We start from the raw sequence: 26,175 nt of genomic DNA on the forward strand, positions 1-26,175 counted from the left end.
CAGGTGCTAAGGCCCCAAGGCAGAAATATGCTGAATGCTTGAGAAACAAACAGACTTTATTCCTGACAACTTCATGAAATCTTAAGCTTTAGAACTCAGAGTACTTAAGATTAATAATTTTATTGTCTCTTAAGAATTCTTTTTAAAAATAAAATTAAGCTAAAGCCTTTAATGCTAGAGCAGTCATCTGAAACAGAAAATACTGTGTTTTGAGGGCACATTTCTCTAGAAAATGGACACTGATGAGCACATGTAATTAGAAATGCTGTGACTTTGACCCCAGATAGGTCACACTAAACAAGACACCAGCTGCAGGTAGAGCTATAATTAGGCAAATTAGTCATCCTTGGGAATGAGCCTTAGTATGTAGGTGGGGCTCTACAGGCAGACCTGTAGAAGTATTAGGAGGATTGCAAGAAACAGTGAACAAACAGAAACTGAAGCCTGAATCCAGCCTACCTAAATCAAAATGTCCAAACCACCCAGTTTTCATCAAAATTCTTCTCAATACACTCTCCCTTGCTACGATCATAACACATCAGCAGCTCTTCCATTTTTTTTTTTTTCATTTCATTCCCTCCTGACTACACTCCAGCCACGTTAAGTTCCTCCTGTTTTTGCTTTAGAGCCTTTGCACAGTCTGTTCTCTCTGCTCGGAACTTCTACCTCCACATCACCCCATTCAGCCCAAATATCACTTCTTCAGGAATTCTTCCCTCCCACTCCATGAGATTTCCTGCTGTATGCTATTGTGTCACCGCCAACATTTCACCATCCTGTCCTGCTCCCCCACTAGGCTGTAAGCTCCACACCAGTAAGCACTGTGTCAATTGGCTGGATCCAGAGGCCAATTCCAGAGCCTGGAAAGTTCTCCAAATATATTGTTCAATGAATGGCCATCCCAAACATCCTTACTAGCTGTTAAATTCCAGCTCTCATCACCTAACACTAACGCTTTCTCAGATTCCAGGCTCCCCAATCGCCAATGCAGTCTGCCGTCAGCAACTACCAGCTTCATTTCCTAAAACACCATCAGGACTCTCCTCTGCTTTGACTGGTCACACACCAGGTCTTAAATCCCCTTCATGGCTTTCAGATTCTTCCCTCATCTATCACACCAACTAGATGCAAGTTGATTTTCCCCTTTGTTCTGGATTCAGCCAACCCCTTCACTGTCCAGAAGCTCCACTAGGAAACCCCTCACCTTATATCTAAAGCCCACTTATCTTTAAAAGCCAAATTCAAGACACACTTCTCCATGAGACTCTCATGTCTCTTATCTGTTCAATATCAAACTACCAACCCTAATCTACCATTAGCTGTTCTCTAATAACTTCTTGTGTGTTTATATTGTACCCCATAACACCCTGACTAATGTCAAGAAGGGAAAGGCATTAACATTTACTGAACACCACAAAGTGTCAGACACAAAACATCTGGGTGCCTAGCAAGTACTGTTAAAACTTTCATTAAATTGACAGGCTCACTTTTCCTTATGGGCAACTTTTAATTACATATGGTCTTATTCTATGAAATAGCCTTAATGAAGAGAATAATAAAGAAAAAAAATGGACTCATTAAAAAATCAAAATACTCATGAGTATAAGAAATAACAAACAGCTTCACTCTTCTTTCCCTCCAAATCAATCAAGTTGTTGAAAACAGGAAATTTAATTGATCTTCCTGGGCTCTATCTGTCCACTCTATGAGGGAACTGAAAAAGCCACAGTAATCTACGGAAGCTGAGTAATGAAAAGTTGATTGTGGCTCCCGACTAGATAACCACAGACACTATTCCAGGCTTGAAAACTAGCCCCTGTCAGTAAAGCCACCTGAGTGAGACACAGCCATCAGACCTTTCCAGCTAGGAAGAAGCTCAGCTGTTCATCCCAATGGTCAAACACGTGCATCGAACATGCATTTAACATATTCACTACCAGGATCTGTGGAATCTTTTCCTCATCCTTTACTCAGTTAAGAACTAAAAGTTCCTGCATAAGAGGAAAAAAACTATTTCTCAGTCAAGGTTCTCTTATCCATTTTGAAAAAAACATTTTCAATGTTACCTCTGCACACACTGATGCAACCAGAAATACCAGAATTGTTGCTAGCAAATACACAGGCTATGTTAGTCCATTTCTGTTGCTTGTAACAAAATACACAGAACTGGGTAATTTGTAAGAAAACAAAATTTATTGCTTACAGTTTCAGAGACTAGGAAGTCCAAAGTCCAGGGAACATGTATGGTAAGGCTTTCTTCGGTGGTGACTTCAATGACATCAGGGAATCACACTGCGAAATGGCATAGCAGAGAGATACTAACCTCCTCATTCACTCTCCTTTTAAAGCCCTCCGAACCAACACCCCAGACCACCATTATTAATCCATTCACTATGGCATGGTCCGACAATGTATCACCTCTTCAAGGCCCCACCTTTCAATTACCATAACAGGATTTCCCACCCTCAAAAGCTATAGTGGGAATTAAGTTTTGGGGGAACATTCAACCCAAGGCACATGTTGACTGCATATGCTTTATTCTTAAACAAAAAGTTTTAATTTACAGGGAAGCATAGAACCTATTGGTAAGTATTTTTTAAATTACAGAAATTTCTAAATAATTGTGTCCTTACTGGCTCTTACTCCTTTTTCTGCCTATGATAGGAATCTAAGACAAGAAATGCAGCTGAATTGACCCAAGTAATGTCAATGAATTTTCCATGGAGAACAGATTAGCCAAAATGAGAGCCAAACTCTGACAAATGCATGCAGTGAGACCGCAAAATACGCCAGTCAGCCTAAGGGATTTCTGGTTGAGCATGCTTAGAAAACTAGCAACTCAGCATGTCTAATAAGCCATGGATTCCACTCAGAGCAGCAGAATTTATTAAACATGAGGGGAAATGGTGCATTTTGTTGTCTCTTTGTTATCCCAATCTCAGGCAGAAAGCACAAAATCAACCACTTGTGGAAGAAGGAAGAAATATATACACATACTGCTAAAACCAAAACAGAGATGCACCTGTCATAACTTTGTGCTGAAAACCACAGCAGCCTTTGTCAGAACAAGGCTTTGGTCAACTCAGCAGTTACTAAAGCAAGTGAAAAAGCATGGGGAAAAAGCACATGGTAGACTCAGCAGACTGTAAGCAATCTATCACATAAAATCACCACCCTCCACTGGAAAAAAAATCCTTTCATCCTTTTCAACTCTTCTATGACACCATATGGGAAGCATTTTAAAACACAAATCAATTTACAATGAAACTTTTCAAAAATGCAATTTTTTGAATAAAGCAAGGCACATCTTGAATATGCACACCTGCTTTCAGTAGCCCTGGTTTTCATACTTTAAGAAAATGTTGTTTCAGAACATCAATATGGCTCATCTTTTGAAAACAATATTTAAAAGGAAGATAAAGGTTTCCTAAAGAGCAGTTAGTCAGGTGTTTACTCTTAAACACAACTGACCCAAATATTAATATGGTATTTAAACATTAGGTCACATCTTTCTCCCTCTGGCTCACAAAAAGAAAAAAAAAAAAAAGTTCAGCATTTTCAAGTGGGTAGAAAACACAAAGATTTTTAACTTAAAAACCTACAAGAAGCTCCAAGTTTTTCACCATCATTCACAAAGGAAATGTATGACCTAAGGAGATCAATCTGCTGTCGGCCTGGGGTCTGGTTTCTTTCAGAGCTTATCTTTGGGAATGGCCATCATGCCTGTGTCAATACTGATGTTTCTATGACACTGTCACAACCTGCTCTCCTGGGTACATGTAAAGGCTTAAAGGCAGTCTAGGGGAAAGATCTTCAGGGTCTGTCGGATGAAGATTCCAGAAAAATAACGACTTATCAGGGTTCTATTATCCTCAACAAAAGGCAACTCAGATTCTACAAAGGCTAAATCATAAGTAATATTTTCACTGAAATTAACAGAATTGCAAGTCTTTTTTGACTCATAATTTACTTCTATAAGGAATTTTAATTGGTAAAGCCTGTTGTGTTCTCAAATTTAAGCTTTCTTTTTTTTTCTTTGACCGGTAAGGGATCGTAACCCTTGGCTTGGTGTGATCCGCACCACACTCAGCCAGTGAGTGCACCGGCCATCCCTATATAGGATCTGAACACGCGGCCTCCGCACTACCAGTGCCGCACTCTCCCAAGTGAGCCACGGGGCCAGCCCTAACCTACATTTTTGAAACACATCTTCTTCAAGTGATCAAGGTTATCTAAACTGAACTTACCTCTTTATTCGTAGGTAGGCAAGCTAACCAGTTCATTCTTACTATCCTACCGGATATACAAAGGGATTTATTTTCAGCTATGAGCTCCAAAAATCTGAGAAGCTACAGAAGACTGATATCAAAAAAAAAAGAAAGAAAGAGAGAAAGCTAGTGGCTATTTTCTAAGTAAACTCTGTCCAACCCAATAAATCAGTTTTCTAATTAGCAAATGCAAATAAAAATAATAAAAGTCCTTTTAGGAAAAAACTGCACTTTGCCTTATTGTTTAGAACCTATGTCTAAGGACATTCTAAGTCATAGTTTCACTTTTTGTAAAACCTCAACTAAGACTTAGCACTTATGGCTACATAATAATGACAGCTAACATTTATTGGGTATTTACTATACTGTCATGTGCTAGGCACTATTCTAAGCTCTTATGTCGAGCTCTTTTACCTGCCCATAAACCTGCCACCTGGGCCAACTGTCGAGCTGGGTCTGGAGCTCACAGACCCCTCATGCCTGTTCACAGACTGGGTCACAAGCCCTTCACACGCCAGACTGGGACGCCAGACCACTTACACGCAGGTCTATGAGCTAGGTGACGGACAAACAGGTCCTCAGAAGCCATAGGTTGGAAAGCATGGCTGCGGGGCCCAGTGGACGCCGGAGGGAGGCGCCAGCGGCAGATGCCAGCCAAGCCACGGTGCGGCGCATGCGCACTAACTCCACCCACACACAACTTGCTTACAAAGAATGCTGAACCACCCCCAACCTGCCCTGAGGTGAGGGAGCCTGACCAAACTGTTCTATTTTCCCAACAACTTACATGTATTATTTCATTCAACCCTAACAATCTATGAAGTAGTTAGTAGTAGTATCCTCATTTCACCAAAGATGAAACTCGGGCACACAATTATACAACTTGCCAAAGGACTAGTGAGTAAATAATGGAGCCACAAGATAATAATTATTAACAATATAGCACTTCAAAACTTTGCAATTTTTCCAGCCATTGTCCTCCTTGAGTCTTTCAACACCTGTGATATCACTGGGATAATATTAGCATCTGTTTAATTTTACAAATGGAAAAACTAATATTCCAAAACATTAAGTGACTTTTTCAAGCTAGGAAATGAAGGAGCTGAAAGAAGAATCCAGGTATTGAATACATATTCTTTCCCCTTCCCACTATACAGGCTGCCTTCCTTATTGTAGACATTCAGTAAAAGTATTTTCATCAAACACTGATTATTTCTCAAAGCATAGTTATAGACTTAAGCTCCAGATGGTTTAAAACTATCTAATTCAACTTTTTTTATCCCCAGCATCAAGTACAGTGCCTGGCACACATGAGACTCCTACTCTGACATTCCCCAGACACTTCTGATCTTTCTCCAGCAAACTCATTTCCCTATATTCACGCTACCCCTCCATCCTGCAGAGCCTTCAGAGACACAGTCTGTCCTCTCAAGTCATCACTTTCTGGAGGCCAAGTCTACATAAATCAGCAATCTCTTCTCCACAATCTAATATCCAAAAAAATGTGAAAACTGAAAGTTTTATCTTAAGTTTGATGCCAAAACTCACTTGAGGACTATGGTAGTTGTTGGGAAAATAGAATAATTTAATCAGGCTCCCCTCGCCTCAGGGCCAGTTGGGGGTGGTTCAGTAAACAAATTGTGTGTGTGGGTGGGTGGAGTTGGTGAACAAGTGGCTGCCTATTCTGCCTCAGGAGTCTTGGCTGCCTATTCTGCCTCAGGAGTCTTCCAAGGACCTGTTTGCCGCTTACCTAGCTCATAGACCTGCATGTAAGGGGTCTGGTGACCCAGCCTGGCGTGTGAGGGGTCTGGTGACCCGGCCTGGCACGAGAAGGGTTTGTGACCCAGTCTGTGAACGGGCTTGAGGGGTCTGTGAGTTCTAGACCCAGCCCTAGCCTGACAATTGGCCCAGTCAGTGCAGGATTATAGGCAGGTAAAAGAGCTGGACAACTAGCTTTACCGTAGTCCATCTTCGAGATGGCTCTCAGTGATCCCCACCTTCTGGTCTTCACACCCTTATATAGTCCCTTCTCACACCAAGGTTCATTGGGATGACCAACAAAATACAGCAGAGGTAACAGGATGTTATAAAAGAGTGTGGCTTCTATCTTGAGAGCTCTCTCTCTCTCTCTCTCTCCCTCCCTTTCATCACTTGCTCTGGAAGGAAGCCAGCTACCACCGTTGCAAGGATGCTCAGGACCCTATGGAGAAGCCCACATAATGAGGAGCTGAGACTCTGTGTCAACAGTCAGTGAGAAACTGAGGCCTGCCAACATTCACCATCTCCAGATGACCCACGCTGAGGCCACACCATGAGTTTAACTTCATGAGAGACCAGGGACCAGAATCATCCAGCTAAGCACTCCTGGATTCCTGACCCACAGAAACTGTACATGATAAATGTTGGTTCTTTTAAGCTGTTAAGTTTGGGCAATAATTTGCCGTATAGCAATAGATAACTAATGCAGGAGCAAAATCTGTTACAAACAGATATAAGGTTACTTGTAGTCTCTACCTCCACTTATTGTGAATATCCAAATGTTGAGCTGCAGAAATAAAATGTGCTTGTTTTATAAGGAATCACCCCAGTTGATGATGGCTGGATATGTTGCATAATATATATACCATATTACCAGGCTGGAATCTGAACAATTTTAGATCTTGAAACACACCTCACCCCAAGGGTTTCAGATAAGGCACTGTTGAACCTGTATTCACTTTTTCTAAAACGACTTTCCTGATTAACCTCACTCTGGTATATAAGACATGATTTATTATAAGAATTTCTGAACCTCTTAGAATCGCTACCTCAATTGTATATTGTCCTACATTACATATACTCTGTTGTTTTATAAGTAAATATTTGTTCCTCCACCTGAAAGCTAAAACTCTTACAGTCAAGAGTCCTCCCTCTATTTCATTATCCCCACCAGAAATTCTGGATGCTACTGGTTACACAATAAGCTCTGAATAAATTCTTGTAGAATTGAGTTCACAAATCCATACCTACAATTATACATAGCATTGGTGCAGACCCCAACATACCCTCACACTCAAAATCTATTTATCGTGAAATAACTGCTCCAGAACATGATGTAAAACAGTGTCTGAAAGAAAAAGAAGCTGGCTCTCTGAGGAATTCTGGAAAATTTGCACATCCTCCCAGTGCCCTTGTAAAAAGCAGCAGAAGCATGGAATAATGGTTATCAGGAGAAAGATCTATTAGCCTCCTGATGATTAGCCCATCTGAAACCTTTCAACGAAAGAGCAATTTACCTTTCTGCTTTCTTCTCTGTGCCCTCCCTCGGGCAATAAGAAGGATCACTAATCGGTTTTTAATTTTCCTTCCTGGAGAGAAATTCAACGTGAAGCAGTAAGAACACAGGGCAAAGGCTTTACAAAATAAAGACCAAGGAAAAATTCTAAGTGACACAAGCTCTAAAACTATGGCACTAGAAAAATTATTCTACATGTTTTAGATAAGTAAGCATTTTTGAAAAAGCTAAAATATTAAAATACAATGCAATAAGTATCTTTCTGAAATTCCACATAAGTAATTACTTATGTAAATTTTTAAAAATTTTTTTAAATGTTCCCTGAAATGGAAGGCTCTCATATAATCTAACCAAGAAGTTTCACAAATCTAAATGCTAAGACTGCAGAAGGTAATCAGGACAAATCATAAGCTTAGAAAGACATAACTTAAGAGAAGGGGTTGGCTATTAGCTCAGTTGGTTAGAGTGTGATTCCATCCCTGCACCAGCCAGCAGCCAAAAAAAAAAGAGGGAGGAAAAAACAGAAAACAGACAGGAGGTGGGAGCACCAGAGGGGATGGGATTGATAGTGAACCTAAATGATTTTCTTTTTTTTTTTTTTTTTTTTTTTTAAGAGACAGGGTCTTGCTATGTTGCCCAGGCTGGACTGCAGTAGCTATTCACAGGCGTGATTTCACTACCGATCAGCATGGGAGTTTTCACCTGCTCCATCTCTAAACTAGGCCAGTTTGCCCCTCCTTAGGCAACCTGGGAGATTTCCACATTGATGTCAAACTTAGTGTGAACATGCAATGGGCACAGTGCACTACAGCCCAGCACTCCTAGGCTCAAGTGACCTCCAGCCTCACCTCCCGAGTGGCTCAGAGTACCTGCGCATGCTGCTGCACCCAGCTGATTTTCAATAAACTCTGACGTCTGCCTCTGGAATCAGCTCTCAATCCTTCCTCCCTTCCATTCTGCAAAGGAACTAGGGGTGCATGAGCACCAACGAAAGAACCAGGTGGAAAACCAGAGAAGGGTCTAGGCCCACATGCTGGGCTCTGGAAAATGAACTGCCTTCACTGGGTTACTGTCCCCTCACCTGTAGAATGTGGGGACTAGATGAGATAATTCCTAATGTCCATGCCAGGCCTAACTTTCTATCGTAAGTGAAATCCAGTCTGTCATAACTGAAGTCATCTCTTCCCTATCCTCGCCTGGCTGTCGGCTGTACTTTCAGGGAGCATCACGGGGCTGACTTAATTGAGGACATGTGACACACACGGGTTTGGTGCAGAGGATGAGACAGCTGGACTACTAGGCAAAAGAATGAGTGGCTGACAGGAAAAAGCAATGATAAGCAGAACAAGCTCATGTGAAAGATTTTGTGATGCTACAGCATTATCCAGGTTCCAGACATCTGAGATTCTCTTTACAAAGGGAGCTGCTGTAGCCTGCATATCTATTGGAATTTTTCAAGTGTTTGAATACCACTGACTTTTAAAATGTGCAATCCAGACAATATTGTAAAGCTTATATTATGCCAGTTTCAATACCATTGAGATTTGCTACAATTTCAGCCATACGGGATTTTAGTTCAATTCCACAAAGCCATAGCTGCTCCCTACGCTTTAACCTACAATCCTGCTAGAAATCCCCTAAGTTCAGGGTTGAAGGGACATCATGGGAGTGGGGCAAGGGGGGGTGTATTTAGAAGTAGCCGTCTAGCCGTCTGCATTATTTTCCTAGGAGGAAAACAGCCCACATAGCACACATGGCACTGCTCTAAGCAAATCTCTAACAATATGTTTCAAGGTAACAGATGAAAATCACATACATATTTAAATGATATTAACTTTTCTAACATCTTTACCTATCAAAACTACCAAAGAAAATTATTCATAAAACATATGCCAATACCCTCTTTCCAGTCCTCCACAAGGGATTTATAGAAAGAGCCTGCAAAAACCAAAGGCGAATCCTTTACAGAACATAAAAAGCAATACTCAATGCTTGTAAAATAAAGTTTGGGAAATCTAAATGTTCAAACAGTTTCAAGTTACAAAACCAATAGCAGCAGCATGACTAAAACAATATTTCAATTAGTCCTTCCACAAATATTTACTAAGTACCACCATGTGCCTGGCATTCTATTAGGTTCTTGAGGATTTAACAGTGGGTAAAATAGACAATGTCACTGCCCCCAGGAAGTTTACAGGAAATTTTTCTCAAAACATTAAACATTTTTTAACTAAGAGTGTTTTCTTTGCTGAATTACACACGCCTACCTTACCAAGGAACTAGTAAAAATAAATAAGATGCATTAAAGAGAGTCATGTAGATCAATGGAATAGAGTCCAAAAATAAATCCTCACATTTATTGTCAATTCATTGTTATGAGGGTGCCAAGAAAATTTAATGGGAAAAGAATAGTCTTTTCAACAAATGGTGCTGGAACAACTGGATATCCACATGCAAAAGAATGAAGAATGGATCATAGACCTAAATGTAAAACCTAAGGCTATAAAACTTTTAAAACATCAGAGTAAATATTCATGCCATGAGTTAAGCAATGGTCTCAGATATGACACCAAAAACACAAGGAACAACAACAACAAAAAAAAAAAAAACATAAATTAGTCTCACTAAAAATAAAAAATTTTTGTGTTTGAAAGGACACCATCATAAAAGTAAAAATATAACCCACAGAATGGGAGAAAATAATTGCAATTCAAATATCTGATAAGAAACTTGTATACAGAATATATTAAAAGAAAAAACTCTTAACTCAATAGTAAAGAGACAAATAACCCAATTTTAAACATTGGCAAAGAATCTCAACAGACATTTCTACAAGAAAGATATACAAATGGCGAAAAAGCACATGAAAAGATGCGCAGCATCATTAGTCATCAAGGAAAAATGCAAACCAAAACCACAATGAAGAAGCACTTCACGCCCAGCAGAATGGTTACAATCAAAAAGAGAGTTTATAAAACATGTTGGTGAGAGTGTGCAAAAATTGGGACCCTTATATGCTGATGGGAATGTAAAATGGTGCAGCCACTGTGGAAAACAGTTTGGTAGTTCCTCAAACTATTAAATCTTGTGACCCAGCAATTCTACTCCTAGGTCCATATGCAAGAGAAATTAAAACATACGTCTACACAAAAACTTGTACGTGAATCTTCATAACATTATTTATAATAGCCAAAAAGTGAAAACAACTTAAAAACCCATCAATTGATGAACAGATAAATATAGTACATCCATACAATGGAATATTATCCATCAATAAAAAGGTATGGTGTACTGATGCATGCCACACTGTTAATAAATCCTGAAAACATTACACTAAGGAAAAAAGCCAGTCACAAGAGACCACATATTACATGAATCCATTTATATGAAATGTCCAGAATATACAAATCTATAGACACAGAAAGATTAGTGGTTGCCTAGGGGTGAGGGGTAGGAAGAAATGGGGAGTGACTGTTCATGGGTATGTGGTTTCTTTACGAAGGAATGAAAATGTTCTAAAATTGTGCTAATGCCTGACCAACTCAATATATGAAAAACTATTGAATCACCTAAATAGGTGAATTATATGGTATATGATTTTTATCTCAATAAAGCAGTTTTAAAAAATTAAATAAAAAATTGAGGAGTCAAGCAGGTACACTACTTATATCCAGGGAGCCTAGAAAGTGAAAAGAAGAGATGTCTTTTCTTCCCCAGATTCATTAGCTTATGTCAATATGGAGGTACCTTTTCTTATTCAAATTAATTCATTCAGTCAACATTCAATCATTGATACTTACTACTCCTTAGGAACTAGGCTTGATGGGTAATCCCCCAAAAAAGACTTAGTCTCCTCCCTCAAGGCTTTCCACCCCTAATAACAGCAGCTGCCACTTGGTAGGTACAGAGCTAGGGTTTCGTGTTCAGCATCTCAGGATTAAGGTGCAGGACTTTACCCTAATTTTATAGATAAAGAAGCAGACTCAAAGAGGTTAAGTGACTTGGCCATGTGTACTGTGCTAACAAATGAGAGGGAGACTTGAAGCCAGATTTATCTATGACTAAGGCTTATGCTGTCTTCACTTTACTGTATTTGTCCCAGGACGAGGTAGGTATTAAAGTCCAGGAACTACTGCAAGAGAACGCAGGCTTTATTAGGGTCAGAAGATGGCCTCTCCAGCTCTGCACCAAGGCAAAGTCTTCAGAAAAGCTGAGACGTGAGCAGAACTCTGCTCGATGAGGGCAGATACTTCACTCAAGAGCAGGTGGGGTGAGGTTTTTCCAGGCAGAGAAAAAGACATGGGTGGAAGGGAATGTGGAGAATTCAAACACTAGAAAGCAGCTCAGTCGGGCTATGAGGAAGTGGTGGGAGAAAGAAAAGAAGGGAGGCAGTAACTTGAACAGGAAGGGCCAGCCCCATGTGCTGCCAGAACACCAGGAATCTAAACCTAAACACGGAAGGTGACCAGCCATTGAATTATCCTGAGCAGGTCACAGGGGGCTAATGAGAGCAGCAGGGGCTGTGATCAAAAGGCTACAGCAAAACATCCAAAACATCGTGGAGAACTGAGAAGGGCCTGAATTAGGGCAGTCACAATGAGAAGAGGGGAAAAGAAATAAATCTGGAAACTGTATAGGGTGTGGAAATTTAAGGATCCTAACTGCTGGTGGCCAAGGACATCCACAATTCCCCTCCTTCCTTCCTGACTGAGCCCCTCCCCACGCAACCCTTGGCCTCAAGAAACCAGTCACACCCCCTCTCCTTGCTCCAGGGCCACTATTCTAAATGTGATCCCATTGTTATTAAGGCTCAAGAATGGCCACAATGGGCTGGCCACTTGCTCAGTTGGTTAGAGGGAGGTGTTGATAACACCAAGGTCAAGGATTCAGATTCCCATACCAGCCAGCTGCCAGAAAAAAAAGAAAAGAATGGTCACAAGACTCATTCTGGCTAAAAGACACAAGGGGAAGTATGGTGGAAAACTTCTGGAGAAAGCTTCTTCTCTTCTAAAAAAAAAAAAAAGGCTGCCTCTATTCCTATCTAGCATATTGCCATATACAAATATCACCTCCTCAGCTCCGGGACCATGTGGCCATCTGCTCTAGCCTAAGCACGACATGACTCCCAAGACAGTAGAGTAAGGAAGAGGCAGAGAGAAGCTGGGTCCTCAATGTCACTGACTTACCTGAATTCCTCTCCTTGCCCCCAGATTCCCTGACAGGTGAGCCAGTAAACCTCCTCATGTTGAAGCACATTGCAGTGGTATCTCTGTAACTTGAGGACCAAAACATCTTAGATTCAGACAGAGCGTGAAGTCATTCACCAAGCTAGGAAGCAGGGGAAGAGAAGCAGGTCTATAAGGACAACGAGGTAGTGACAGCGGGCTTAGGCAGCTAGTGTGGCATGCATCAGGCAATCAGAAGTAGAGATTTCCAGATAACAGGAAGGCAGTCAGGACTAAGGGTACAGATGTGGAGTTTCTAGTGGAAGCTGAAGCAATATGAGTAGATGCACAGCTATTTCTCCTGCAAATACAGAAATCTGACAAGTCACTAATATCTATGAATGCCAAGCCACCACTGCTCTCCTACTCCCCTCAGAGAGCCTATGTCACCTTTGGCAGGGGTGGGGGCCTAGATATCCCAAACTGGAATTCAAGGATAAATGTATTAGCAAAAAAATATACCATATATAGTATAGTAACAGCTCTCATTTATTGAGCACCTTTTTTCCAGTGTGCCTACAATTCTTTTCTCAAATTCTCACAATCATCCTATGGGGCAGATATCATGCTCCTAGCTCACGATGAGGAAACTGAGGCTGGTTCAATGGAAACTCACTAGCCCAATCCCAAAGCCAGTAATTATTTGGCACACCAGGATTTGAACACAGGGCAGAGGGGGGGAGGGGAGAAATTGAAGGTGACCTCACAGCACCCTAGTTAGGAGGCTGGCTCACGTATAAAGTGTGAGAGATCCACTAAGTCAGGCACAGTAAGGAGAAAAACCAACTTTGACAAGCGACAGTTAAGGCAGCAGAGGCTCCAAGACTGCTTCTCAAACACAGTTCTGGGTGAAGGGCAAGGCGAGACCTGATGGTTTAAAAACTCAAATGGTCTCTAGCTCAGGAACCTGACCCTCACTCATGTCACTGTTTGTATGGTCAGCTGTATTCTACAAAAAGCAGTTTCTAACCAACTTCTGGAACACCATCCCCACAAAGTTGGGAGCTCAGCATCACTAACCGCGCTTTCAGGATGTGTCGATTCTAAACACTGTGCCGCTGCACTAGGTCCCTCTTCAGACTCAGTCTGCTGATCCTGCCTTGCCACCTGACCTTTCCATTTATTGTCGCTGTGGGCCAGCGCTGAGCACTTCTCCATTTTCCCTGCCTGTCCCCATCTCTCTTGTTCTAACTTCCTCTTGGCACGTCAGTTTCCTCTGCTTTAAAACAAACTTCTCACACATTTGGAACTGAGCCCTTTCGTGTTTTCAGTGATTATTAGCAGGGCCGCCAAGAGACATTTCAGCCCTTGGGGAATCTCTTTGCAAGAGTGTTTAGTTACAGAAAAAGAGATTAACAATAGCCAGGGTCAAGAAAGAATGGCTGTTTTACTTTAAAAAGAAAACAAACAGGAAATACATACATGGCTCAGAGGGCACAGGAATGCAATACACATTTTTGAGAATAGTAGATTCTCCAAATTGCAGTTACAGGCTTTTTGAATCACAAAGTAAACTGACTGGTTCCTGAATTTAACATACCTAGTCTATGCATACAACATGTGATAACAGGTGCCTGTTCAATCTTAATACCTGAGACTTAGAAACAAACTCACAGTGCAGAAGCAAATGGCAGTGGGTCATTACAATCCAAAGCAGCTGACCAGGAGCCATGGTAGGAGCTTTACATGTGGCTGAAATGTCAGAGATAAAGCTCAGCCCAAGTAGTCAATCTCAGAGAGGAGGGAGGGGCACGGCCAATCAGTCTCTGACTTGTCATGTTTCCAACAGGCCTGCAGAGCACTTGAATGAAAAACTTACAATTTTTCATAAAAACCCAATATTTAACTTAGCCACACTGTCTTACATCAAGCCTAGAGCAGTGTCAGATTAGGTTTATGGTGCTTAAGGATAAAATGGGTGGTACAGCAAGATTAAAAATTACAGTACTAGTCCCTGATTGTGTAAACCCGTACTGTGAAACCAACCGCCACATTCTCAGATAGTTTAAAGAACGAGAGACAAGGAAGAAAAGTAACTAATGTGTAAGGATCTATTTTAATTCATTTATGAAATATGTCCTTCCTCCAAAAGGCTCGAGTTGGAAGGGGAAAGTCACATTTAAAAGATAGAAAGACTTGGTAGGTTACCTCTACAATACAAAAATGGTGTCCTCCTGTTCTGAAACAGCTGTTAGTTAGCTCTTCAATGTGCCACATTGTGCCACAATGTAATCCCCTACATCATTTCATTTTCTACCCATTAGAAATATAAAAAATCAGAGTATCTTGGAAACAGATTTTTCACAGTGAGACTCACTACATTCTAGGGTCAGTCTTTTCTAGTAAAAATAAAATGGCAAAAGAACCTCATTATCCAGGGATTTTCAATATGGCCTATTGCAACTGTAACACTCCATTCATTCCTGTATTCAAATTATAGTTAATAAGCATCTATCTCATGAAGTATACAGCTCGAGCTGCCGGGAACCACAAGCAGGGACTCACAGGCTTCCCAAGGAGACCTTGTACGGCTCCTAGAATAAGAATATGAAGCAAGTTAAAGACACAGATCATGTTGTTTTTATTGAATACAAGGTGAACAACTCACATTCCAAAATATGGGGAAAAAAAGAAAAAATAGAAAGCCTCCAAAAGTTACCCAGCATCCATGTGGAAGACTGAGCGCCAAAGACATAAGAATAAAGGAAGCTGTTATTCTCTATGGTAGTGGTTCTCAACCAAGGGTGGTTTTGCCCATCAGGAACATTTGGCAATATCCTGGGACATTTTCGGTTGTCGTGACTAGGGAAGAGGTACTACTGGCATCTCATGGGTAGAGGCTATTAAATAAAAATTATAAGAGGCCAGTGTTTTAAACTAAGTTTCTGCACTAAGCACCAACAGACCAGACTAAAAATCAAAATAGAGTCACCCCTAAGTTCCCTGTCACCAAACCTAAACTAAGTTGAAGTCTCATCTTCCAAGAAATCAGGAGAGACAGATAACAGGATTTCCAAACAAAGCAGTTTAAATCTTCAATAGGCAAGATAATGAAGTTCCCTCTGCTCTTTAATCCTTACATGAAAAAGATAGCCTGAAGTAACCTGATGTTAATTAATTAGTTAATTTCCTATTGTTCTGTCTCCGGGTCCCCACCTGACAAGGAAAATAACTTTGAAATGACCAATCCGCTTTTTGTTCTTTGTTTCTGTTTTCTTCAGCCTTTTCTGCCTATAAAACCAACCTCCTCTGCTCGGCTGAATGGAACACTTATTCTATTTTATGGAATGAAGTGTTGCCCAAATCTAGAATAGACCTAAAGCCAATTGAGACATTTAAATTTGTTGTAATTCTGCCCTTCGATAAGGCTAGTAATGCTTCTAAGTATGCTGCAATACACGGACTCCCACAACAAAGAATTGTCTGGCCATACTGTCTGGGATAAAACTTGACAGAAACCACCAAAGAAAATATGAGTTTCCCATTTTGCTTGTGTCTTAATAAAAATAACAAACCACTGTCCATATGGCTAATCTAAAGTAGAGTACTGACTTTTGTCCCTGCAACTTAGATTTAACCTTATCACCACCCGTGCTCAAAAGCAAAAGCACTGCACTGTTCAAATTTGGTTCAAACTTAGTTCAAACTTAACATTACAGAATCCAAAAATAAACTTAGTAACTGGGCTGCAAAAAGTGTGGTCCACCATCAACCAGGAACATTATAAGCACCTAGAGAAGGGCAGCCATAAGCCACTGGATGTAACAAATAATGCTTTCCCCCTTAAATCATTTTTAAAACATATTCAAGTTATGGAATGATAAAAGGCATTTTTAATAATTTTTCTCAAGAAAAAAAAACTCCTCATAAATTGAAGGGGTATTTGTATCCCCTAGTTCATCTTATGCAGCCACAACATGGATATCATCACATTTGGATGCACTATGGAGAATGGGCACTTTCTATTCCAGTCACATCTGATTACTAACTGATCAAGACCCATAGCCAATCTTACATGAAAACGAATGTTGGTGTGTGATTTTTTTGCTTCAACCTATGTATATAAGGTTTCTGATTCTGTATCTTATGTGGTTGATACCAAAAGATATAGATATTCACATATATACTTAATATAATTTGTGAAGAACTATTGCCTTTCACTTTTTTCCCAGTCCTCTGGGACTTTTCTTTACCAGTCCAAATAGAATGAAAATTACAATTCTTGGTAAGTTAGGTGCATATAACTTAAGTCCCCACCTTATAACTGTTTTTCTAATTCATTAGGAAGTTTTTGATCAAAGCATCAAAACAGACAATAGGAACCTCAAGATGATTAGGAGGTAACATTTTTTAACAGTTAACAGATGAACTGTATACTTTAACAGGGTGGATTATATGCCATATCTCAATAAATCCTTTTTTTTTTTAAGTCAATGGAGTTTCCACCTTACTGTCATATTGGTTTCATTAATTTAACCAATACATCTAGGGAAAAATAAGCAGCTCAGTGTTCATCGGATTACTACTCAGAGGACTAAAATCTTGCTAAAACGAAAACTAGTCTATTTCATATTTGCATTAGTATTTTTTTTTCTTTTGGCAGCTGGCAGATATGGGGATCCAAACCCTTGACCTTGGTGTTTGCAACGGCAATATTGAGAACTAAATTCATAACCAAACCTTGTGATATTTTTTTCCCTTGAAAATCTTTTGCTAAGCAAATGACCACCTATAAAAGTGATTTGAGCCACATTCAAGTTTTGCTAGAACTAAGAGAACAAAGAGGAAGATCTTTACCTCCCCCAGCACACAGAACTACAAAGGACATAACAAAAGTTTTCCAGAACAAACATTACTCAAAAAACTGAGACCAGCCATAGTAGAAATCCTTACCTGAACAAACAACAGAGATAGCAGCAGAGAACAAACAGCTAAAAGCTATTGTGGGGCTCGACGTACAACCAATCGCTTTCAGCTTATCTAAATTTGGGTTTTTAAATCTTGGTTAGGGCTTAAACTATGATCTGCATGAAAAAGACTTCCTGCTTGTCAAGGTGAGGGTAACTCTAGAGCAAGCTAAGAAAACATAACATTAATATGAATACAAAGATACTGTTTTATTTTTCTGATTTCTTTAAACAGAAAATTATTTTCCATTGAAATCATACTCATCTTAACATATAAGATGTGTAACTATTGTCTTCAGGCTGGAATGCTTTCCATAGAAACACATCAGTCAATGAAAAACTTTGATGTTGCAGAAAATCACTTCATAGATAACTTTTTAATTTGTAATTTTATGTTTAAACAAATCCAAAGAGTGGATTTCTGTCTGTTTACCACACAGAATAAGATATTTTGCCATGCTTGTCTCATACCACTTCTACTTAAATTTACTACAATAAATCTTTTTCCACTCACAATGCATTATTATAACAGTAATACAACCAAATTCTTAAGTAACCATATAAGAATCAATAAAATTCCTTCTATTAAGGAATAAAATATGTGAATAATTTTAACACAAAATTAGCTGTCCTCATTTGAGATAGAGTAGGAAAAAGCATTATCACAAAATAAATACTAGAAAATACGTTTGAAAAATTTTAGAAGAGATTTTTCTAGTTTAATTTCAGGGGGAAAAAAACAAGCTAATTGATGTTGCCCCCTTAACTTTGACTTTAATTAGTGATAATCAAAATTATCAAGTGTACTACCCAAGGGAAAACAATATAATAGTAACTACTGGCTATTAACTTTGAAATAATTGTTTACTTTTTCAGTTACAAACTGAAGTAGGAGTTAATTTTATCTAATTAAAACAATATATATTAATTGTACTTATGCACCACAATATTAGGAATGTTAGGGAAAAGTTAAAGAAAATGTCGAGTATGTACAGAAAAATGTATACACATTCATTCAATGCTTGAATACCATCTACATGTGAGATACTTTCTCATACATTATACCATTTTATAAATATTCGACTATGTTTAATTTAGTACATACCACAAGTAGATAGGGGCTTAACACGCATTTTTATAGTAGCATGGTAGTTGCGGATAATGTGGTTAACTCCAGCAGGCAACATCTGTGTTACACACATGGCCATCAAAATAACTGTGGCATTAGAAAGAGGCAAAATAATTGTGGCACTAGAAACTGTGACACAGAAAGAGGCCAAGTCTGTTGTGAAATAATTACTTCCAACAAAACCCTGCTTAAATTGTTGTTTAGTTATTTGGCATGCTCTATACCCAAAATAACAGTATTATGAAGTTGCCATTGCCTTTGAAGCACTCACCAATCTTCAACCTATTTGTAAAACAAAATAAGCACCATCAGATTGTAAAAAATAATTACAGATCAGGATTTTTGATTCATGTCTCTTTGACAAAATTATTACATTTGATCCCAAGTCTTGGCTGCTCCCCTGACAGAATAATGTACAGGCTCCACAGTTGACGGGGTACAGTTTTCATGACTAAATGGGAAGTTTACACTCCAGATGACTTTAGACTCCAGGTGAATTTGGACTTTGCACTTCGGAAAGATTTCTTTGTTGTTTTAGTATCAGATCATCAGTTATCTTTTTCTAATTGTTCCTACCTCCACACCACAGAGAATCTATGTATTATCAAGAATTTAGAATGTTTTTTGTGATTTTTGCCTATTTTATTCACACAGTACACCAAAGAATGTATCATCTTGTAAAGTAAGTTCTTTTTCTGATTTCCTTGGGTGGGTTGGGGATGGAGCAAGGATGTTTCCAAACATAAAGAAAAGTAAAAAATACAAATTGATCGTCCTCCCCCCAAAGAGTCTTTTGCTGGTCTTGAAAAGGAAACACCAAATGAGAATCTAATTGAATTTTGCTTATTATAATTACTGGAGAAACAATATTCAAACAATTTTCTAAAGGAAAGGGTTAACAATCTTGTAGCTTTAATTGATCACGTTGCCCCTCTCTCCTGCAAAATACACCTATGAAAGTACAATAGAATGACAACATTAACCCTAAAACTTTTAGCTAGGAACACTTTCTCTAGTATGCATAAAGTTGCGTAAAAACTTATTCACACACGTAAATGCCCAGGGCCTACGCTATTAGGATTAACTTCTGAGATGACAAGACTAGTAGAAGCTACTTCGGCAGCCTGAACTGAACGATTTCTCAGACTCTATTAGAGGCAGACGGTTTCTCTTCACCAGACTCGGCCACTGGGTTATCTAAAATGCCCTAGTGATTTAAAACTGAAGGATAAAGAGACAAAACAACAAAACACCCCGGATTCCGATGTCCTCTAGTTACATTGTTGCAAGAGCAAAACAAGTGCGCAGGCGCATCTGTCAGGTTGTCAGCTGTAAACATAAATATGCATCAAAATTAAGGAAGTGGATCTATGCAAGATCCGCAGCCTTTTTGTTTGGGTTCCCTAGATTAACAGTAGTAATAGCATTTTAAGAACCTACAAAGAGGAGCAAAGTCATTACTGAGTCGCTTTGAGAGATGCTTACTTAAGTTTGGGGATAAAACCAGTCCGCTTGTGAAAATGGAAATTATTTTCAGTACAAACGTAGCATTACCCAACTACAAACCCAGGCAACACAACCACAACGACCCAATCAATGTGTTTCAACAAGTGAACTAGTTTACTCTCCAACGACACTGTCAAGAAAAAAAGCCTTCAGCAAAGCCAAGGGAACTCATGCCTTCAACACTGGGGTAGATAGAGCAGGGTGCAGCCGGTACATGCCATTCTGTGCCTCTTTGGGAGCTGCGGGAGCCCAGACGCTTTTGGAGGAAACCGGTGCTGGGAAGACTTTCGGTCTCCGTAACAGGATCGTGGATGGCAGCTGGGAGTCGGTGCGTCGAGTAGCCTTTGAGACGTCAAACTTACTTTCCTTTATGAAGCAACTCAAAGTTAACTCACCCTGACACGTCCACTCTCTATCTGAGCGCGGTGGGCAGCGCCTCTCCTACCCACCGTGCAGGGAAGCACCCGTCGGCCTCGATCGGTGACAGCCCTCAGACAAAGCCGCAGACCCCCGAGCCCGCCCGGCTGCAGACCCCAGGAACGCGCCCCCGGCTGCGCCTACCTTGATGCCCTGCTGCTGGGTGGTGAGGGTTAACTTGGATTCGTCCAGGAGCAAAACTTCGCAGTAAAATTCTTCCGGAACAGCGCAGAAACAACCCATGTCGGCTGTGGCCGTCTCCAGCCAGGCGAGAACGCTGCGACCGAGGCGCCGGGCCGCCCCCTCCCCTCAGGCACGCAGCATTAATCTATCGGCCGCGCCGTCACCAGGACGAGAGGAGCTGCTCCCGGAGGGGTCCGGAGTCGCCCAGCGCGGCGTGGAGCAAGGAGGACGGAGGGGCCCGGGAGAGGCAGCGCCGGGAGAGTCAGCGCCCCGGAGCCGCCGGGGAAGCGCCGGCGGAACTGGGCGCGGGGGGCGGCGGCGCGACCCCGCGCATCCTGCGGCTCCGGCTCTTCCGAGGGCGGGGGCGCCACGGCCCTTCCCGCAGTCCTGGGGCGGACCAAAGTCGCCTGGCTATGGGCGCAAGAATCCAGAAAAGGGAGGGATGAGCGTTCGAGGCCCTCCCCGGTCTTGGGAGCCCCTGGAAGCTCTGCCGCCCCCTCCACCCGCACCGGCTGGAACGCGGCCGTGACGCGCCGGCCTCGGCGGGGTCTGCGGAGTCCCCGGGGAGCGCGCACTTGCAGCTCCGACCCCGCCCCGCAGCCCCCGGTCCGGTCCGCCGAATGGGGAGCGCTCGGCTTTTCTTTTGTGTCGGGGGTGCCCACGACGCCCCAACCACGGGCACAGGAGCAGTGGCGAGGATCGTCACTCAGTCCGCATCCCCGCCCCCAAACCCGCGGCCACCAAGTAGCCCAAAGAAGGCTGCAAAGGGCGGCGGGCTCCTTACCGAGACCGGCAAGGGGAGGTCAGCTAGTCGTGGGGCGCGGGTCCTGTCTGGGGGGGCCCGAGGTCATCACGGGGGGCCGTGTGTGGCCAAGTTCAAGCTCTCTATCCGGGAATGCCCTGTCGCGGCGGCGGAGCGCTGCTAATGCCGGACATTCAGAAAAGCGGAGAGTCGAGGACCTGCGGACGGGCGAGGAGGCGGGCGGCCCGGGAGGGAACGCGGCGGGCGAGCGAGCGGGCGCGCCAGGCTGGGAGGCTCCAAGGAAAGTTCTCTTGGCGGCGCGAGGGGTGGCGCCCCGGTTGGGAGCAGCCTAGGTGAAGCTGGGCCAGGCCCAGGCGTCTGCAAAAAGCCCTAGAGCGAAGCCGGAGCCCGGTGGCCGCCGCAGGGGCGCTCCTCCTGGGCGGGGTCTCAGCTGGGGGCGGGGGGCGGAGCGGAGGTGGTCCAAGGGTGAGGTGTGGGCAGGTCCGCAGAGCGCGCTGTGTCCGTTTCCCCGGGAGACCCGGAGGCTGGCTCTGGGAGGGCAGTGCACAGTTCTGCCCGGACACCAGCGTTGGCGATCCGAGCCCCACGCCCTCCGTGCGGCCGGCAGCGTCTACGACTGGCGGGCGCGGTAGTTCTGAGGCTGCAGTGACCCCTGGTGGGTTCTTGTGTCGGTGCACAGACAGCCGAGGCTGAGCTACGGGTGAGGCAGGGCCCCGCTGGCCTTCGGAGCCGGTGCACTCTGTGCTCTCCTGCTGGGAACCAGCAGCGAGTTAGTGCCAGTCGCAGTCAGAGGGGAAACAAGAGGAGGACGCTGGACGGGGTTGGCGGTAGGCCTCCCAGAAAACGAGTATTAGAGCAAGAGCTCTGGCGTCAAACGTAGGTTCGAGTTCCCTCCTCCACTACTTGTTAGCTGGACAGCCAAAACTCAAAAAAATTTGCTTAAAACCTAGGACATTAGCACTTGAAAGGAAAAATACTAGCTTCCACGGCACAGTAGGAATGAAATCATCAATTTGCCACTTTGAGGGCGTTTCCTTCCACAGTAATTTGCCGCTAAGGACCTTCTTTAGGAAGCCCTGTCCTTCCATGACATTGTGGCCTCATCAAAACAGTGGATCAGCACAACTTCTAAAGTGACATATAAAGTTCATGTTTGGCATGAACTTTTCCTAAAGCTATGAATAAAACCCTTTTTTATCTTCCAAGCTTTCTGTGAAATTGAAGCATGTTTTGAATATCTAATCAAATTCTGTGTCCAATTTTGAGTTTTACTGTCAAAGTTTGGCCCGATTTATAAGCTGACACCTTTTTATTCTGGGTTTAATGTCTTCACTTGTGTAGGCTTTTCTTTTCTGTGATATAGTATTCCTGACACCAATTACCAAATGTGATTGAAAGATATCATAACAGATTTTCATCCTTTGCTGCAATATCCGGCAGAGCCACCTAAGCTTGCAAAACAAAAGGTGCAAGTGTAATCATTTGTTTCCCAGGTCTGCTGCCACCTGTGCTATGGTACTTTGATTTGGTTTTTTGGTTGTTTTTGTTTGTTTGTTTTGTTTTGTTTTGTTTATCTCCAGTGGTTATGAAGAGACTGGCCTTTGGGGTAGGACAGGAATTCTTTCCTGGCCTCCTCACAAGGGAAGGTACAAGCCATGTGGTCCCACACATATGACAGCATTTTCTGAGTGAGGCATTTTCCTTTCTATTTCTTTATTAGGGACTGGAGAAAAGAACACTAAAAATCTGTTTAACACAAATTAGAGATTCCTAGAGACAACAGGAGGATTCCACAGGTTTTTCTTAAACAGCCTTATTGAATGTAATTGCCACACAATAAACTGCATATATTTAAAGTATAACATTTGATAAACTTTGACATATGTAGACACCCATGAAGCCTCCATTACAAGCAGCTGGTACACATTCATCACCCCCTAAAGTTTCCTCCTGCACCTTTGTAATCCCTCTCTCCCATTCCTCACTACATCTCACCTCCCAGGCAACCACAGGTCTCTTTTCTGTCACTATAGATTATCTTTATTTTCTAGAATTTATATAAATGGAATCATATAGTATCAACTCTCTCTTTTTTTTTTTTTTTTTGGTCTAGTTTGTTTCACCCAGCACAATTATTTTTACATTTATCCATGTTGTTGTTGTGTATAAAAATAGTTCATTTTTATTGCTCAGTAGTATTCCATTGTATGTATGTACCACAATTTGTTTTTCCATTGATTTGGGTGGTTTTCAATTTTGTACTATTACAAATAAATATGCTATGCAGAGTGTATTAGTCAGCTCAGCTGCCATCACAAAATACCAAAGACTGGGTGGCTTAAACAACAGGCATTTACTTTCTCACGTTCTGGAGGCCGGAAGTCCAAGTGCCAGCATGATTGGTTTCTGGTGAGGCCTCTTTCTGGCTTAAAGGCAGCCAGCATCTTGCTGTGTGTTCACATGACCTCTTCTTTGTGTGTGCACAGAGTGCGAGAGTGAGCATGAAAAATAGGGATCTCTGGAGTCTATTCTTATAAGGACACTAATCCTATGTTACCAGGGCCCCACCTTTATGATCTTGTTTAACTTTAATTGCCTCCTAATAGACCCTATCTCCAAAAAAGAAAAATCATTCAAATTGGGTTAGGGCTTCAAAATATTAATTGTGAGAAGACAATTCATTGTATGCTGTTTTTTGGGGGAGCTGGATAGATCCAGGTATCTGAACCAGTGACCTCAGGGTTATAAAGCTGTGTGCTAACCAACTGAGCTAACTGCCCAGCCAGAGAAGATCCAATTCAGTCCATAGCAAGGCTCCATGTCTTGACATGGACACATGCTTTTATTTCTTCTGAAATAAAAAGAGTGGAACAACTGGATCAGAAGATATACAAATGTCAAATAAGCACATGCTCAACATCATTAGTCATTAGGGAAATGAAAATTAAAATCACCATAAAATACCACTGCACAACTAACAGAATGGCTACCATACCGAACTACCATAGCACCAAGTGTCGGTGAAGGTGTGGAGCGATTTGAATTCATATACACTGCTGGTGTATATGTAAGATAGTACAACCACTTTGCACAACAGTTTGGCAGTTTCTTTAAAAGTTGAACATAACCTTCCATGGGATTTTGGAGAAAGATTTTCTCCGCCTATCCAGACAGATTAACAAGATACTATGCAAATTTTTTTTTTCCAGGAGAATTATAGTTTTTCAACATGTGCATAACATAATACACTATTTAAAGCTTTGTGTCAAAGTCTTTGATCTCTTTTCAGAAGTTTTTTTTTAAATGATAATCACTGTGTGTCGAGATGATATTTTGTCGTAATATGCCTATGTAGATGAGTCAAATGACAAACAAATTCAGAAGAGAGATAATTCTATGGAAATATGTAGACCATCTGTGAAGGGCTTCAGGAACTCTCATCCTGGAAAAAGAGATTTCACTTTACATAAAACAGACCTCCATCCCTTGCTGAAATATCCACCTCAGAATACCAGGGCACAGAATTCTTTTTAAAGCACCATATTCTCTTTAGGAAGATGTACTTAAACCACCCATGTTCTTCTGTCATCTTTTTTATAATTTTACATTTTCCAAACTTCAGAAAGTTAACTATAATTTGAAAAAGAAAAGAAACACCTTTAAAACATTGATGACAAGTAAATAATCTAATTACTTAATAACCCAAAGGCAATGCAGCGGAATCACCAGGAGGACCTGTTAAAACACAGGTTTCTGGGGCCGACCCTGTGGCTCACTTGGGAGAGTGTGGTGCTGGGAGCGCTGAGGCCGCAGGTTCGGATCCTATATAGGGATGGCCGGTGCGCTCACTGGTTGAGTGTGGTGAGGACAACACCATGCCGAGGGTTGCGATCAAGGGGATCATCAGGCGAAAAAAAAAAAAAAAAAACACCTCAGGTTTCTGAACTCACCCCCGGTTTCTGATTCAGTAGGTCTGGAGTGGGGCCTGAGAAATTGCATTTCTAACAAGTTCCCAGGTGATGCCGCTGGTTGGCAACCACATTTTGAGAACCACTGCTCTAGAGATTATCTTTCCAAAAAAATAATAAAAATTGTTCCTAATTGACTATGAATAATTTTTCGGGGGGAGGATCATTCTTCGGGAGCCTCCCTGTTGTTCTACCTCATCCATCAAATTAATACCTGTCAAGGAAAGAGTACTGAAGTCCCGGCCAAGTAGATAACATCAGAAAGAGTAGTTTTTAAGGAAGGGAAATATTCCTGTTTTGGTCTCATCACACTACTACCTAGTCTAGTTGGACGCCTTACTTTTATTACTAATACAGTATGTGCCCAGGCACATCCAGTTTTTAAGACCATCCTGCCTTCTGACTCACTTCAAATATATGTCATTAGCCAGCTATATCCTTCCTTCTAAGTACTGAGGCCTTAGATCCCATTTATTGAAATGCCTCAAGGCTGTTATCCATGTTTCAAGGGAAGTCATCTCCTAAGACTAACCTG

General features: G+C 41.7%; 1 protein-coding gene across 1 annotated transcript in view; it reads right to left on the reverse strand.

The window, feature by feature from the left end:
- Positions 1-20,969, reverse strand: part of EPB41L4A (erythrocyte membrane protein band 4.1 like 4A) — a 234,511-nt gene extending 213,542 nt beyond the window's left edge. The window contains exon 1 of the mRNA XM_063087716.1: positions 20,871-20,969. Coding sequence (XP_062943786.1) covers positions 20,871-20,969 — 99 coding nt within the window. The remainder of the gene's footprint in view (positions 1-20,870) is intronic.
- Positions 20,970-26,175: the final 5,206 nt, after the last annotated feature.

The sequence above is a fragment of the Cynocephalus volans genome, chromosome 2 (assembly GCF_027409185.1).
Source record: "Cynocephalus volans isolate mCynVol1 chromosome 2, mCynVol1.pri, whole genome shotgun sequence".
Lineage (NCBI taxonomy): Eukaryota > Metazoa > Chordata > Mammalia > Dermoptera > Cynocephalidae > Cynocephalus > Cynocephalus volans.